This window comes from Silurus meridionalis, chromosome 14 (genome assembly GCF_014805685.1).
Source record: "Silurus meridionalis isolate SWU-2019-XX chromosome 14, ASM1480568v1, whole genome shotgun sequence".
In the NCBI taxonomy this organism is placed as follows: domain Eukaryota; kingdom Metazoa; phylum Chordata; class Actinopteri; order Siluriformes; family Siluridae; genus Silurus; species Silurus meridionalis.
This window is the reverse complement of record NC_060897.1, coordinates 5,626,486-5,643,034: the sequence shown is the minus strand read 5'-3', so window position 1 is coordinate 5,643,034 and position 16,549 is coordinate 5,626,486. Positions and strand designations below refer to the sequence as shown.

Here is a 16,549-nt window from a genome sequence, read left to right as displayed (position 1 = left end):
ACTACTACCTCTACTTTAATAAAAAAAAACGAGCTTTAAAAAAATTGGGGTTTTTTTTAGAGAGAGAGAGAGAGAGAGAGAGAGAGAGAGAGAGAGAGAGAGAGAAACCCGGAAGTGTTTAAACAACTACATTTCCCACAATGCCTTGCAAAGCGTCCACCAATAGGAATCGGAAAGGGTTTCGAAGGCGAGTTCCTCACTTCCTGATTAATCATGGCGGATGAGAATGAGACAGCACCGAAGCAGGAGAAAGAAGTGGAGCTAGAGGAGGACCACGGGCATTGTAGTGACTGCGAAAATGAAGAGCATCATTTCGATGATGGGTGAGAACATAAAACTTCTTTGAGGTTTGGTTAGAAATTGAATAAAAACCACGCATGATCCGTACCCTTCGAGTCTAGGGCCCTTGCATGGCTAGGTCAAAGGAGGCGAGAATGATAAGGGATACGCCCCTTGTTGCTTTTCTTTGGTCCGTTTCTTTGATTGACAGCGATCTTTGAACGGCTATTGGATAAAAGGGATTTATTCTGAGAGCGAGGGCGGGTCTAAGCGCATTGATTCGGCTAGAACGTGGTTTATCATGTCACAGTAACATATAATTTTTTAATTAATATTAATAATACTTCTCTAACTGATTCTATTAATTTCAGTTTATCTGTAGATCGCAATAACGTGTACATCTTAGAATGCTGGCCAGCAAGCACTAGTTTTAAGCGTTCCTGGACCGTGAAACCAGCCGGACTCTCCTGCCGTATCCCAAATCCACGGTTTTTAAACCTTCGCCCCCTCGAGGGGTCAAGGGCTCCCTCATAGGGTTGCATTGTATCACGCGCACTATCGTGCACACTCCTAGGAGGCAAATCAAGGGATTAGAGTGGCATTTGAGACGGCGGAGTTTCTTTTCATTTCACTATCAGCTATTTGAACCATTGTAATAATAATAATAATGCACAAAACAAATGTATATATCAAAGGCCGTGTGTAAACACACCTAAAAGATTTATTTTCAAGAAGAGAAAGTTTGATTTATACTTGAAAGTTGTTCAGGTTGCTAATCTGCACGCTAGGCAGCTATTTGCAGGTGATGACATGCTAGTTTCTTAAGGAGAGCATTACACAAGCTAGCAGTGGTCCACCCAAGCACATTTTTGCATACAATTATTTTATTGCGTTGATTTATTTTTTATATATTTGTAAGATATTCGCTGGGAATCACTTCCCCGCTGTGAGATGAACATGTTCCTTGTATGGAGTGGAAGATTAGACATGTAGCATCACACTTTCACTTTAATTATCTCAGGACCTGAACATGATAACATCACATACTTCTGAAAGTATGAGAATATTTATGGTCGTCTTTGTTCAACTAGTTATTTATCAGATGAACTCACAACATGGGCATGTTCACTCGGGTACGGTTTCATTCCCAGGCAGTAGAATTACACCATAATGCAATGGTGCCCCTTTTTGTTTTCAATTGTTTTAAGAAATATAAGCTACTAATTATAAACTAGAATCTGTTTTGGTTTTTAACACGATTGGAGACTTGTAGAAGTGTGATAGTATAAATGCTCATGGTTTGATTACTCTGTCTGAACACCTCACTGTTTAATGGTATTACATGGTCATGTCTGTGGTAAATACACACCGATCAAAGCATAACATTATCACCACCTGCCTAATATTGTGGTGGTCCCCTTTGCTGCCAAAACAGTCCTGACCAATCGAGCATTAACAGCATTAACTTCTTCAGCGTTTTGAGCTACAGGAGTTCGTCTGTTGGATCGGACCACCTTCGCTCCCCACGTGCATCAACGAGCCTCGGGCTGCCCACTACCCTGTTGCAGTTTCACTACTGTTCCTTCCTTGGACCACTTTTGATAGACACTGACCACTGCAGATTGGAAACATCCCACTGCACTTTTGGAGACGCTCTGACCCAGTCATCTAGACATCACAATTCAGCTCTTTTCAAACTCGCTCAAATCCTTACGCTTGCCCATTTTTCCTGCTTCAGGAAAACATCAACTTTAAGGACAAAATGTTCACTTGCTGCCTCACTATATCCCACCCACTAACAGGTCCCATGATGAAGAGATAATCAGTGTTATTCATTTCACCGCTCATAATGTTATGCCTGATCGGTGTGTGTGTATATATATAACAAATACCACCATAAAAAAAATTACCTTTTCTTATTTCTAGAATGATATCTGATTTGTCAATAATAGGTTTTATAAAGTTTTTGGACACCTGTCCGATATGTAGTTCTTCCCCTAACCATGGAGCTAGAATCACACCGTTGTATTGCGGGTCTTTATATGCTGGAAGGCCCAAATTTATTCCAACATGATAATGTTCACAAAGAATGTTCATAAAAACATGGTTCCTGCCCAGAGCATTGACCTCAACCCAACTGATCTCCTCTGGAATGAACTGGAACATCAGCTGCATCCCAGACCCCACCATCCTATTGTGGCTGAACAAAACCAAATCCTTACAACCACGCTCCAAAATGTCGTGGAAAGCCTTTGTGGAAGATCAAGTGTATGATTGAGTAAGGAGCATGCTCAAGCGTGACCACAGAGTTTGCAGTGCAACAGTTTTACATCGCTAACTGATACCCACCTTGATCCTGCCATGGAAACTGCCATCAATGCTGCCATGGCATTTATAAACAAACAACGGTAACTAACTAAACAACGGCAGCCTGCAAAGGGTTTCGAGGAAAAAAAAAAAACGGTTCAGAAAGAAATATTTCACAGTCAGTCATGAAAGAGGAAAAGAAAGAGGCCCATTGGAGTGAAGTACTTAAAAAATGAACAAGGTGGTGGCAGCAGACAGATAAGCATTTTTATCTGTATTATGCAAACATGAATGTTGGGAGCACTGACTATACAGGGGGACTGTAACATAACAAGGCTTGTCTACATTATTTTGTAAATTTTTCCAGTCATGATATCGGATCCATATATCATTTATATTGTACATATTCAGTAAGAAGGCAGTCGTTTGGTATTCAGCCATATGCTGTGTGAACAAAACCCCACACGCTCATGGACGCTGTCACGATTTAACGTTTGCAGTACAGTAGCGTTCATTCAGCGTGTAAAGGCGGGGGTTGGGTTTTTCTTTTCAGCAATGCACTCGCTGAGAGAATCGTTTTGAACACACAGTGCACTTTCTCTCTTGTTCAGGGTCACAGTGCACAACGTTCATCCCATCCCATCCTGTCCCATCACAAGAACACGCTTTTCACCCTGCCGAGAGCAAAACGCGTCATCTGTCTCGTCGTATCTAAGTTCTCGAACGGCGCGCTGTACCTTTACCTCGTGCTCTTACTCTGGAGTGTAATAGGATTAACTGCTGCTCGTACCCACTGTAGCTTAGTTTAGATGTTTGGACCCACCATCTATGTGTTTCCTTACGTTTTGGAGGATTATATATGACAAATAAAATGGTTATGGCTTTTAATTTGTTAGTAGGAATAATAATTTGTTTTCCCATATATAGAGTGCACTATGAAATGTGCTGACTCGGGTGGAAAAAGCTGATATGAAAATATAAACTGAAAAGAAAAAAAACCCACACACACCTTTTGTTGAATTTCACAAATCTGGTTTGAAGATGCTAATTTATTCGCACTTTGCCATTGCGCTTTACTGTTCAATAACATGACAAGGGCAAGTAAAATAAATGATTATAAATGTGAATAAATATTAGAATATTAGAAAACAGAATATTTTATAAGAACGGTGATGGTGCGAGGCATCTCCTACTTCCAAAATGTCCCATGTCCATGCACCCCTCTGTATAAGAAGAATAAAACGCTTCAGGATGTGCTGAGATAAAACACGTGATGAAATTATTGGCGTTATTTTCATTCCCATTGTTAAATATACATAATTGTTGTACAATAATATATATGGAAACACCATTTGGTTGTTTTTCTTAAAAAACTCCTTTTCTGACACTTTTCTTTTCAGCATTAGTATTTAATTTCTGCCTTTTCTGTAATTTTTTATGAACTGTCCTATAATAGAACAAAAGAAATACAAGGATAAAGCTCAAATGCATGCTAAATAAAGAGTGGGCTAACGTATAGCAAAGTTGTGCTGAGTCATCATAGAGGGTGAGTGCAGTGTGTTTAGAAACAATGCACAGTAAATACACGGTGTATTGAATCAGATTTCACGTGCTGTACGGGTCTGGCCATGCTTTCTAAAATCTTTTGGTTTGACTTTTTTTTTTTTTTTTTTTTTTTTTTTTTTTTAAATATTCGTTTTGTTTAGTTTGGTCTGAATTGCATATGATCAAAAGACCGAAAATTTACTCAAAATTTCAGCATTTAAAGTATTTGATTGGTGTATTTTTTTTTTTTTTTTTGCATTAAAGCATTTTGCTCTGAATATCACAATATTCTAACCCTTATATAGGCCTAATTATAATTAATAATCATTATAATTAATAATCCAACTACAAAAGCCATGATACTCACTGGTTTTGATCTTCTTGGTTGGCTTAAACCTGGGATTAATAACCTAATAATTTGAGAGTATTCCTCAAGAGCATCCATGACCAGGCTGCACATGTCAGATGTTAAGAAAGGACCATTCTACATTTTCGAGGGCTACATCGGGGCTGTGCATTCACCAAGTGTGCATTTAGTTTGTTGTCATGTAAATATACGATGAATTGTAGAAACTGTAGCGTAACTGTGGTAATGTATTAAATGTGACGCACAGTTAAAACACTTTTTGTTGGTAGTATATTTTTTGTGTGTTATTAAAAAAATCCCCTTCATTACAGAGTCACGATGTTTATTTCCCTCTGTGGCTTGTTCTGGTTTGCAGAGAAAAGGGGGATACAGGGGCCAAGAAGAAGAAAAAGAAACAGAAGAAAAAGAACAAGGACAAATCTGGAGGAAAAGATTTGGCCCAGGACCCGCTGGCCAAAGTGAGAAATCCGTGTATTTTTTGTTGTTGTTTTTTTAAAAGTTGTTCCTTGTTTTTATTAGATATTCATTTGCTATATAACCCGTATTGTTTTCTTTTTTCTTTTCTATATCTCTTTTAGGTGAATTCTCTTCCTGCTGATAAGCTTCAGGAGATTCAGAAAGCCATTGAGCTTTTCTCAGTGGGACCTGGACCAGCCAAAACCATGGAAGAGGCCTCACGCCGTAGCTACCAGTTCTGGGACACTCAACCTGTCCCTAAACTAGGTAGACTTTATATGTCTGATTTTGATTTATTTTTTATTTTTATTTTTTTTTTTTTTTGCCGCCAAGACCATTTTGGTGTCCAAACTGTACTTCACTTATCACTTAAGGAACATGTTTTGCACATTTGATCCACATAGTCATATTCAGGTCCAAAATCTAAGAAATTATGTAACAATTGATCTAATGAAGAAGGATTTTGATATTCATTAATTCTCCTGATTTTATAGCCCACTTGTGTTTCTAAGTGTGTGTAAATTGAATGTGTGAAAACAAAGAAAGAGCATAAACCTTGATGATGGATTGACATTAAATCGTTAATTGTAATGAGTTAATGCAGGTTTATATACAGATTACACCATCAGTATCACGTGTCGTTATCAAAACGATTACCTCACAGTTGCCTCACGAACATTTTAACTGGTGGACCGCAAGTTTCACAGTGTCTCTGTGGCTTCTCGATCTGTAACGGAAACACAATTCGTTCTGCGCATGCGGGAAATCGGCAGTCTAGCGGTATGGGTGCTTCTTTTGCATTTTAAGAATTTCCTTAAAAAGGGAAAATCCTGACAATTCCACACATCGAGGGAGTGAAAAAATGAATGAAGGACGGAAGAATGAATAAATAAATAAAATGAATAAATAACTCTTCTTAAATGAGATGTTTGTTAAAGTATGCCGAAATAAGTAGAACATTTCTTTAGAAAATTAAATATTAAAAAAAAACGCACACGTACACTTAAATACACATCTGTATTACCCAAATGGGGTCTAACAAATGTAAACAATTAATTTACATTTTTTTGCATTCAATTGCATTTAATTTTATTTAATCAACTTTATTTGTTGCAATTTAATTGATTACTCAATTTAAGCTATATGATATAAGTGTGTTTGATTTATTTAATTTTATTTAAATTATATTAAAAAATGTACACTGTTGTTTACAAATGCTAATAATAATAAATGGGGGAGAGAAAAAAAAAAAGACAAGCAATTTTATGATTTGCATAAATGTTTTGACTTGGAATCCGTTACCAAACCGTGAACGTCTTGTTAGAGGACAATTTGCTTTGGAGTTAAAACCTTCTTGTCGCATCACATCGGTTGTCATGTTCTGCTCCTAACTTGTTGCTCCATTGTGCAGGAGAGATGGTGACAACACACGGCTGCATCGAGCCTGATAAAGATAGCATCCGAGAGGAGCCATACAGCCTTCCTCAGGGTTTCACCTGGGATGCGTTGGACCTCGGCAACTCCGCTGTGGTGAGAGATGCACCCACACACACACACACACACAGAGGTTTTAATACTCAAATTAGGTTCAAAGGTACCTGTCGTAATAGATTTGTATGCGGTCTAATTTGGGATCATTATTTGCAAGACTTTCATCCTTGGGAACTAAATAATGTGTTGTTTCCTGCCATTTGAACACCATGTGGTTCACAACAATGGTGTTATTGGAGAGATGTCGAGGTCTGAATTAATGAAACCTCCAAATGGCTGTATAAGTGTGTGAGTGATGGACGGCATGAGGAGCCTCTGTGAGTGTGTTCAGGTGTGGTCATGACTTTAATGATAAATAAACAAACTAAAAAAAAACTGGTTCTTCTAGACGTGCTGCTTTAGAATAATTGTTAGAACGGGCCTGGCATAATCACACAGAATGCATGCTGATTCAGGATTATTTAACTTCTCTGCTTCGAAACAATGTCCATTGTGAAAATCGCTATACAAATAAATATTTAATTGCACAACACGTCTGTACATGAAATTCAGCATAGTTTCAGAGAATCAATCAGTCATGACACTGACTTGTGCCAGCACTATTGTTTCATATTTTCAGAGGTGAAAAGAGTAAAAATATTCTACTTAATTAAAAGTACTGTTCAATTAAATTGTACTTCAGTACAAGTAAAGTTAGCGGTCTAAATATATACAGAAGTAAAAGTCAATTGTAGCTAATTTGAGGAAACACCTTTAGGAATTAAAGGAAAAAAGAAAAATTATCTTTATAATGTAATTTATGATATAATGAGAGAAGTTGCGAAATGCAGATTCAGAATTCGGATAGTGAGCGAACAACTTTCGATTCTATTGCATTTCGCTTTCAGTTGGGTCTGCGTCACTCGGCGTCTATCTTGCCTTCTCCATCTTTCTTTCTTGTGAGTTTAGTTGTCTCTCCCCATCAATCAATCATTTATTTGTTGTTATTTTACCTATTAATTTAAAATGTAGATAAGTACAAGACTTCAAAGAAAACTTCAAAGAATACACAAAAAAACCTCTCAAGTACATGTAATTCTATGGTAAGACCATAGACGCACTGGACAAATCAGTCATTGAGTCTGTTGATTGATTGTCAATGTGTTTCCTTTCCTCAAAGCAATTTAAAGAAAAGTTGTAAAAGCTTGTTTAATTGGTCTTCTCTACTCCTTTTGTGTTTAGCTAAAAGAGCTGTACACTCTCCTGAATGAGAACTACGTGGAGGATGATGATAACATGTTCCGCTTTGACTATTCGCCCGAGTTCCTTCTGTGGTATGGAATCGTACACATCTTTCCAACAACATTGAGCATTTGCCACTGGTTTAAAGGAAGGATTTAATTCAATTTCTTTGCTAATCTTAAGCAATGCCTTTGTCCTGGTTATAGGCACTGAGAATAAGGCTTGATTATAATTTAGAGGAATTTAGATCACTAATTCCACCTGTTAGTATGGTTAGGAGGTAAAAGGAACTCCTTGTATTCTCTAGTTCAAAACAGATCCTGGAGTTCTGTAGAATAAACGGAAATGGTCTCAAGTAGTGGGATAACGAATTCTCCACAAATCATTTGCTCAAGTTTAATCACTGACCTGGAAACTGCATCTCTTTTTGTCCTTTCATTCCATCATCTACGGCTCTCTCTCTTTCTCAGGGCACTACGTCCTCCGGGCTGGCTGCCTCAGTGGCACTGTGGCGTGAGAGTCAACTCCAATCAAAAACTCGTGGGCTTCATCAGCGCCATTCCAGCCAACATCCGTATCTACGATATGTAAGCTGTCCTCATGCTGTTATGTAAATGTGGCTGATTTTATGAAAAATCGCATAATCCAATGGCAGTTCAACAGCCAAATTTACAGCAGTAAAATATTTAGTTTACATCTCAATTTCTACGTTAAAAAGAAGAAACTCAAAACAGACTATTTTAGTTTTGTACGTTTAATTCTCTAAATATTATTTGTGCACAATCAGTATATTATTATTATTATTATTTTCTTCCTATTGTCTAATATAAACTTTGTCACTCCCTTTCCTCGCCCAGAGAGAAGAAGATGGTGGAGATTAATTTCCTGTGTGTGCATAAAAAGCTCCGCTCCAAGCGTGTAGCCCCCGTGTTGATCCGAGAGATCACCAGAAGGGTTAATTTGCAGGGTATTTTCCAGGCTGTCTACACTGCCGGAGTGGTACTGCCCAAACCTGTAGGGACCTGCAGGTAAACTCGCATAAACTCTTCTAAATACATTTCATCATTTTGTCTTATTATTTCACTGTTGCTGCACTGCTTTTCTGGTGAGCCAATAGAACAGAATATTTGGGTAGTTTGCATGTACAGCTCCAATTAAAAAAAAAAAAAAAGGGATTCTGTAAAAAGTATTAAAACAGAAAAAAAATTTATCTGAGCAAATGTACCATTTTAAGGGAAAATTAAGGTCATTTTGAATTTGATGGCTGCAACACGTCTCAAAAAAGTTGGGACGGGGCAACAAATGTCTGGTACAAGTAAGTGTTAATAAAATTAGTTTTGCAACTAATCAGGTTAATAAGATCGTCACCAATCTGTAAAAGACTATCTACAAATTGTGGAACGATTTCAAAATAATGTTTCTCAACATAAAGTGCACATTTTTTTATCCAGAAAACGTCTTTTTTAGGGTGGGCCTTGCATATTTAAGCAAGACAAGGTTTACTGCATCTGTTACAATAGCATGGATGTGTAGTAGAAGAGTCTGGGTGTCTAGAATTTTCACTATTTGAGAACATTTGATGCATCATGAACCATCATGAAAAAGGGGAACTGTTAAGCAGCCGAATCTTGAATCAGAGACATATGAGACAACTTTCCTTTCTTAAAACTTCAGAAACTGGTCTCCTAAGTTTCAGAAGGTGTGATGCTACACGGTGGTAAACATGGTCCTTTCACAACTTTTTTGAGACCTGTTGCAGCCGTCAAATAAAAAACGACCACCTTTTTTCCTTAAAATTATATATATTCTCAGATGAAACGTTTGATATGTTTTTGTTTTATTGTGAATAGAGGTTGAATTTATGAGATTTGCAAATTCTGTTTTTATGCGTTTTACGCAGTCTCTCAACGTTATTTTTGGAATTGGGGTTGTATAATAATTCGGGCTAAAATGTACTGTGCAATGTTTCCCTTTCAGTTTAAATCATGCGTTGTAGTTAATCCTTATTTATGGATTTTGTTGCATTTGCGCAGATACTGGCACCGATCTCTGAACCCACGGAAGCTGATAGAAGTAAAGTTTTCCCACCTGAGTCGGAACATGACTATGCAACGTACTATGAAGCTGTACAGGCTGCCTGAGGTACTCGCCACCCTTCATCTACTTGACTCCAATAATGAACCACTTCATTTACTTCCAGCTTCTTTACCTGAGTTATAAAACCTCAAAAATGCTATGTATGTATGTATGTATGTATGTTTGTGTGTCTGTGTGTGTCTGTGTGTGTGTGTGTGTATACTTTCATATATTGACTGAAATCCAGAATAAATAGAGTAAACCAACCATCCACCAATTGGTAATTAATTTAATATTCTAATTTATGTTGTGGTATAAATGTTAGTTTATGTTGTCACATTTAAATTCTTTTAACAATTACTGTGAAGCAAAATACAATGTCATTCTTTTCTAATGTAACTTGTCTCACATGGCTATGTTTTTACCAGTAGGGGGAGCTAGTGTTGATCTATCATGCAATATAAATGTGACGTTCATTGATTTATGAGAGAAGAGACCGCTCTCGTCACTATGGATACACTAGTTGGAGATTTAGTTCCCTGCCTAGCAATAATGTGTAACAGTTAAATAAGTGTGCATGTATGTGTAGTTGTGTATTGCGGACCAAAACAAAAAATATTGAATTGACACTTACTTATCATTATTATATTCAGTTGAATATTTGAATGCAACCCTGCCTATTGTTTTAAGGTCCATTCTTTGTTCCGTCTCCGTCCCCTTGTCTCTAGGCTCCAAAGACCGTAGGCTTAAGGGCGATGACGGTGAAGGACATTCCAAATGTGCACCGCCTGCTGAAAGATTATCTCCGCCAGTTCAACCTGGCTCCAGTCATGAGCATGGAGGAGGTGCAGCACTGGCTTCTGCCCCAAGAGAACATCATCGACACCTATCTGGTGGAGGTAGGCCACCTGCATAGATTAAAGGAAGAAGTGCTTATAATGTTCATGACTTATATGGGGGAGGCATTTTAGGATGTAATCATATATAATCCTATTTAATTTCCTAAAATAAGTTTTATACTGATTTTCCAGAATCCTGAGGGGAAAATCACAGACTTCCTGAGTTTTTACACCTTGCCATCCACCATCATGAACCACCCGGTGCACCGCAGTCTGAAGGCAGCATATTCCTTCTACAACGTGCACACCTCCATGCCGCTGATCGACCTGATGGGAGATGCGCTCATCCTGGCCAAATCGGTGTGTGTGTGTGTGTGTGTGTGTGTGTGTGTGTGTGTTAGAGGTCGACCAATTCATCGGGTTTGCTGATTAATCGGCACTGATAGTTGATTGCTGGACTATAAGCTATCGGCAAAAATCCATACAGATTTCTCGTCACTACGAGAGCGCCCTCTAAAGGCGAATCACGCGTTTGTTTTAACATGCGAGACCACATGCTGCACAGAGATCTTAATTATATGTATTATTTATAATGTATAATTAATATTATAATGTATAAACTTGCTGTACACAGTGTTTCGGCCTCTCATTCTGTCTCTCCCCCCTAATGCAGAAAGGATTTGATGTTTTTAATGCACTGGACCTGATGGAGAACAAGACGTTTCTGGAGAAGCTGAAGTTTGGTATCGGAGATGGGAATCTACAGTATTATCTGTACAATTGGAAATGCCCCAGCATGGGTCCAGAGAAAGTACGGCTCATTTATTCACTAAATTGACTATGATATAAGCAGGATAGTTCATTTCTGTTTTAACAGTTCACATCAAGGGGTTCTTTGCGTCCACATCATGCATAAAAATATAGTAAGACACACCTAGCAATGGATTACCCCCCTTATTTTATGCCACACACTGTTTCAACAAGTCAAGTTTATTTTTATAGCGCTTTTCACAACAGACATTGTCTCAAAGCAGCTTTACAGAAATCAACAATTAAGGTGAACAGTGTGTGTTTATCCCTGATGAGCAGCCATGGCGACTGTGGCAAGAAAAAAACTCTCTTAGATGTTATGAGATGAAACCTTGAGAGAAACCAGACTCAAAAGGGGAACCCATCCTCATTTGGGTGACATACTGAGCAACTCATAAAATAATGACGGGTCCATCATGCCTTAAAGATGCAAATGTTTTGACTAAATATGTTCTCCGTATTGGTCAAAGACCTAAATATATGTTTGTGCCCTTGCAGGTTGGTTTAGTACTGCAGTGACCCTCTTGCCTCATCAAAGCCCTTCCTTGCGTCATTGTGAAGCCAAGAACTGACGTCACGCACTGACCACCTGACCGATGCGCCAGAAGGACTTCCACGTTTAGGAAGAAAAAGCCACCGCCCGTTTCTCAAATTTATTATTTTTTCTTCCTTTCCCCAGAACTTGAATTGGACCTGCACTACCGCTGCCAGGCCCTCTTCTTATTTTTCTGTCTTTTTTTTCCTTTCTTTCTCCCTCAGCACTTGGATCTATAATTAATTCCAGTTGTTCTTGCGATCTCGGTCGTGAAGCGAGCGTGAATTTGCTGAATGCCGTGAAGCAGCAGCTGCTCTTTCACTCTGCCTCTGACTACGCTCTCATTACTCAGACTCAATCCAGCCGTTTTCTCTCCCTGTCCAAATGTGAGGTGCTTCTTTTTTTTTTTTTTTTTTCCCTTCTTTCTTTCTTGTCATCCACGCCTAATTAATCTTAAGAGGTCGCCCGGTGTTTGTAACAGGACAATAACAAAAGGAAAAAAAAAATGCTTTAAACATCAAGAAAAAAAAGCTGATGAGGTAATAAAACTCCACAATGGACATTATAAAGGGCTGCTGTCAGAAATTTTTTTTTTTTTCTTTTCACAATTACTGAGTCACTGATTCATTGTTGTCATACATACTGTAAAGGAGAGATTTCTTTCGTGCTTTTTTTTTTTCCCCCTTCTTCCTAATTGATGGATCGCTGCTTTATCACTAACTCACTGCCTGTGATTTCACTGTAACGCCAACAGAGAAGCCCTGTGTACATGCACACATAACACATAACAGCAAAATATCAGTAAAAACAAATGACAACTAGTAGTCCAGGACATGGACGTGGACTAATGATTAATCCTAAGAGGTTGAATACTGACTGTGTTGGAAAGGTGGAGACGCATCAGGGGTTGTGAGGAGGGTTGAAATAAATATTTAAATGCAGAGATGAATACTGTATGTGTTTTGATTTACTTTATTTTTATGTTAAGGGAATATGGTCAAATCAACAATCCTCAAAGTTTTACTGCTGCAGGAAGACGACTGTATGGAGTTATCAAGCGCCTGAAGACTAGTTCAGCCAAACGTATTCTCCCATCTGGTTCAGTGTTTTCAATATACAGGAAGTGTTGACTTAAAGCCATAGTGTTGAACTGACACAGTAATAAAGGCACAACTAGAGCAGCTTTTCAGTTTTGGGGGTTTTTTTGTCAGTAGTATGGAGAAAAAACGACTTAATTAACTGTATTAGGAGAGGTTTTTTTTTTTTTTATTAATTTTTTTTTTGCTTTTCATGATGGTGCCAGAAAACATTGTTGAATTTTTTTTTTTGTGCTAAATAAAAGAAGTTGGCGTGTGTGTTACTTTGGTTTGTTGTGAAAGTGTTTTCATTTCAGGAAAAAAAAGACTTTCAACCAGGTACATCATCTGACAGGCAAAAATCTTTGTATGTTTGAAGCTGGAGGGTTTTCTTCTTATAACGGTGTTATTAAATGTTTTTAAATGAGCAAATGATCTGCAGTGTCTTGGAGGTGACAGAAAAAACATTTTGATAATGTTTAAATGATTTTAATGGACTTGTATGTTGTTACATTTATAAATTATTAATTTTGTTTCTTGTTTATTTAGCGAGAGGCAAATTGCAAAGCAAAAGCCAACTAATCCTATTGCATGACAACAAATTCTTTATTTATTTATGCCCTTTTATTTCTAGATCTATTCTACAAACAAGGATGTAACCAACTTAATTAATTTCCCCATTTTAATTAAAAAACGTAAGTTTATTTAAATTTAATTTGCTCTTTTTTTCCTCCTTTCATTGTTGTGGGGAAAAAAACACATTTTTGACCATGTGATGTAAACTAGCCAGCAAAGCATTATGAATATAGGAAGAAATTGTATGCATCTGCAGCATTACCTGCAAATGTCATATCTGACCGGTCAAATCTTTTATAGTTTGATAGTTACAATATACCATAATATTGTATGTTTTAAGATGCTATTCTTTTTTATTTTTTGCATTAACCTTTTTTTCACAAGAGCAAATGATGTGCCGTGTCTCAGAAGTGACTGGGAAAAAAATATATAAAAAAAAAAAATGTTGATTCATGAATTAATAATGATTTTGGTTCTTGTTTGTTTAGCAAAAGTGTCACAAAATCACAAAACAAAATCCAACACATCCAATTGCAAGAAAGATATATCGTTCCAGTTATCATTTCTTTTCTTGTCTGAGCTGATTCTCCAAACAGGCGAGTAACTGTCTCAAGTTTAGTCAACTCTGAGATTTCGTTTCCCCTTTTTTAGGAAACGATTTGTTCTTTCTCAGATTTAAACAAAGAAGGAATTGTACAAGTGGGCAACATTAAATGCACTTCTTATCTCCATTTTTACTTTTTTTTTTTCTTTTTGGCTAAGAACATGGTATGTCTGAGTGAATCTTTTCATGGCTGCACATTGTAAGACTTTTGCTTGATCCTGACCAAAAGGTCGGCCCCCCCCCCGAGAACACAGCATGGATGCCCGAGAGGGGTGTGGGCCAGGATGTGGGCCCTAACACGTTTTCCTCCAGGACTCACGGCAGGGGACTAACGACCCCGTAACCCCTTTCGAGAACCAGAACATTTCCTGGAATACAGTAGGCTCCCCGGAGAGCTACCCTTGGTCTTGACCACCACATCTCCATACAAATGGTGGATCTGCAGACAAGTGTCTGACCCCTCTTCCCCTCCTTTTCATGTTACATCCTCAACACAGGACATTCTACAGCACACCAGATGATTATGTGTAAGAAAGGTCATATCACGTAAATAACGACAGAAAATGTTCATGTTTCATTTCTTTACAAAGGTTTATCGCGACTGGTACACAGGTCCCATTCCCACAGCAATAGAACAAATAATAAAAAAAGGTTTTAATAAAGTTAAAGAAAACATAACTCTATACAAGGCGTGCCCACTACAGATGTATACAGGCGAGGTGCCTCCCACAGGTCTGTAAGAACCAATCAATGCAAACTTCCATGGCTAAATAATGTTTACATAATGCTTACTCTATCTGGGTATTTAAGGAGAACTGACCAACAATTCAGGGAATCTGTAAACAGATATCCCGCACGATTACTGTGTGTAGTCTCGTATCAGGTATGAAAGGTTTTATATTTCTTGTTTATATGTAAATACTATTGGTTTGTATTTATGTTTTATTTTAATTGAACTATAAATTGGCTTTGAATTGTGATTTTCTTACCTGGTTAATAAATTGTTATGTTTGATTTTATTCTGTGTTGCTCGGTAAATGTTGACACTGCAAGTAATAACGTTGCATCCGCAGTTACCGTAAGGACTGGAAATCAGGCTAGGATCGGCCTAAATCCCAGTTAGATAGTAAATATCAACTGAGGATTTTAGAGATACGACTAGCACTTGGCGTTAGTTTAAGTGTACTTAGAAGCGTGGAGGCTAACAATATGTATTTCCGTTTAGAGTAACATTTCTAATCACTCTGAATAGGGTCAGCCTCAACCTCTGATTATTTCAATATTATTCTATTAATTATCTGTGGTTAGAAATAATTATTGTAATAATTAAGTGTCACCTCTAAGGGGACTAAATAAAGTATGTTTAAAGTTGAGCTTGCAGAGAGCGGCCGCTACATATAGTCCAACCTCTGGCAGCGACCAATACTGATTCGCTTATGACCGTTGACCAGTATGTTAATTATAGGGCCCATACTAGGATCTTGTGCGACTGTGTGAACCGAATGAACGAGTGTAATGCCAGAGCTTAATCAGAATAACTAGACAAACATCCATCAAAATTATACTATTAGTAAAATAACAACCTATGCAAATATTTATTGTTTTATCTAAATGGAGTCAGATAAGAGGTCAATAACAAAAATGAAGTAATATATTAATCCAAATCTTATTATCTAATGTGAAAGGAAAGATTAGAACGCGAGAATCCTTCGCCACGCCTCTGAAACCGTCGTTGGACCAGTGGGTGGTTCCCCGCCTTACAAAGTTGGTGACCTCGACGTGATCTCTCTACCTGCACAGGCGAGTGACATCTTTCCGACGCGACTACTCAGTTTGGATTCCCACAGAAGATATGAGGTTTGATCTTCTCCTTCTGCCTACAGCTGCTATGGTAAGTTCGTTCCTTTTTGCCTATTAGAAGTGTTGAGGGAAAGTTTTGCACACCCAATATAGACACATAAATTAGAACGGGCCGGTATGCCCATTGTTAGACCGGAGACCGTAGAAATCTGGTGGGGCATAAGAATTTAGAGGAAACATGGATTCTCAGGGACATTATAGAAGCAGTATAGAGGAGGAACTCATAGAAACAGCCGCGTTAAAGCTAAAAAACACCCTTGTTCTGTTAAAAGAATAGGGACTAAATCTCACATAGAGCAATAATTAAAACGTATCCTGGTATTTTGCCACGGGCCATAAACTGGAAACAAAATCAAAATATAAACTCAGAGATGGGAAATACATCATTCCAGAGGCCCTCCAGAAACCAGTGATTAAATTATACCATGATTATGCATGTATCAGCTCCCAAAACACAACAGCTGATACAGAAAAACTTCTGGTGGCCAAATATGGCATCAGACATTG

The 16,549-nt window shown here is 37.9% G+C and overlaps 1 protein-coding gene across 1 annotated transcript; it reads left to right on the top strand.

The window, feature by feature from the left end:
- The first annotated feature begins 167 nt into the window (after positions 1-167).
- Positions 168-12,867, top strand: nmt1a (N-myristoyltransferase 1a). The gene is made up of 12 exons (XM_046866503.1): positions 168-323; positions 4,854-4,956; positions 5,077-5,221; positions 6,366-6,484; positions 7,667-7,758; positions 8,137-8,253; positions 8,524-8,694; positions 9,700-9,808; positions 10,471-10,641; positions 10,774-10,941; positions 11,255-11,392; positions 11,890-12,867. Exons 1-12 carry the CDS (start codon positions 214-216, stop codon positions 11,908-11,910), a joined length of 1,464 nt encoding a protein of 487 aa, XP_046722459.1. The 5' UTR covers positions 168-213; the 3' UTR covers positions 11,911-12,867.
- Positions 12,868-16,549: the final 3,682 nt, after the last annotated feature.

Coding starts and splice junctions, on each gene's coding strand:
- nmt1a (XM_046866503.1), top strand. CDS start 214: ATGGCGGATGAGAATGAGACAGCACCGAAGCAGGAGAAAGAAGTGGAG. Junction 4,957..5,076: donor CCCAGGACCCGCTGGCCAAA/GTGAGAAATCCG, acceptor TATCTCTTTTAG/GTGAATTCTCTTCCTGCTGA. Junction 6,485..7,666: donor ACCTCGGCAACTCCGCTGTG/GTGAGAGATGCA, acceptor TTTTGTGTTTAG/CTAAAAGAGCTGTACACTCT.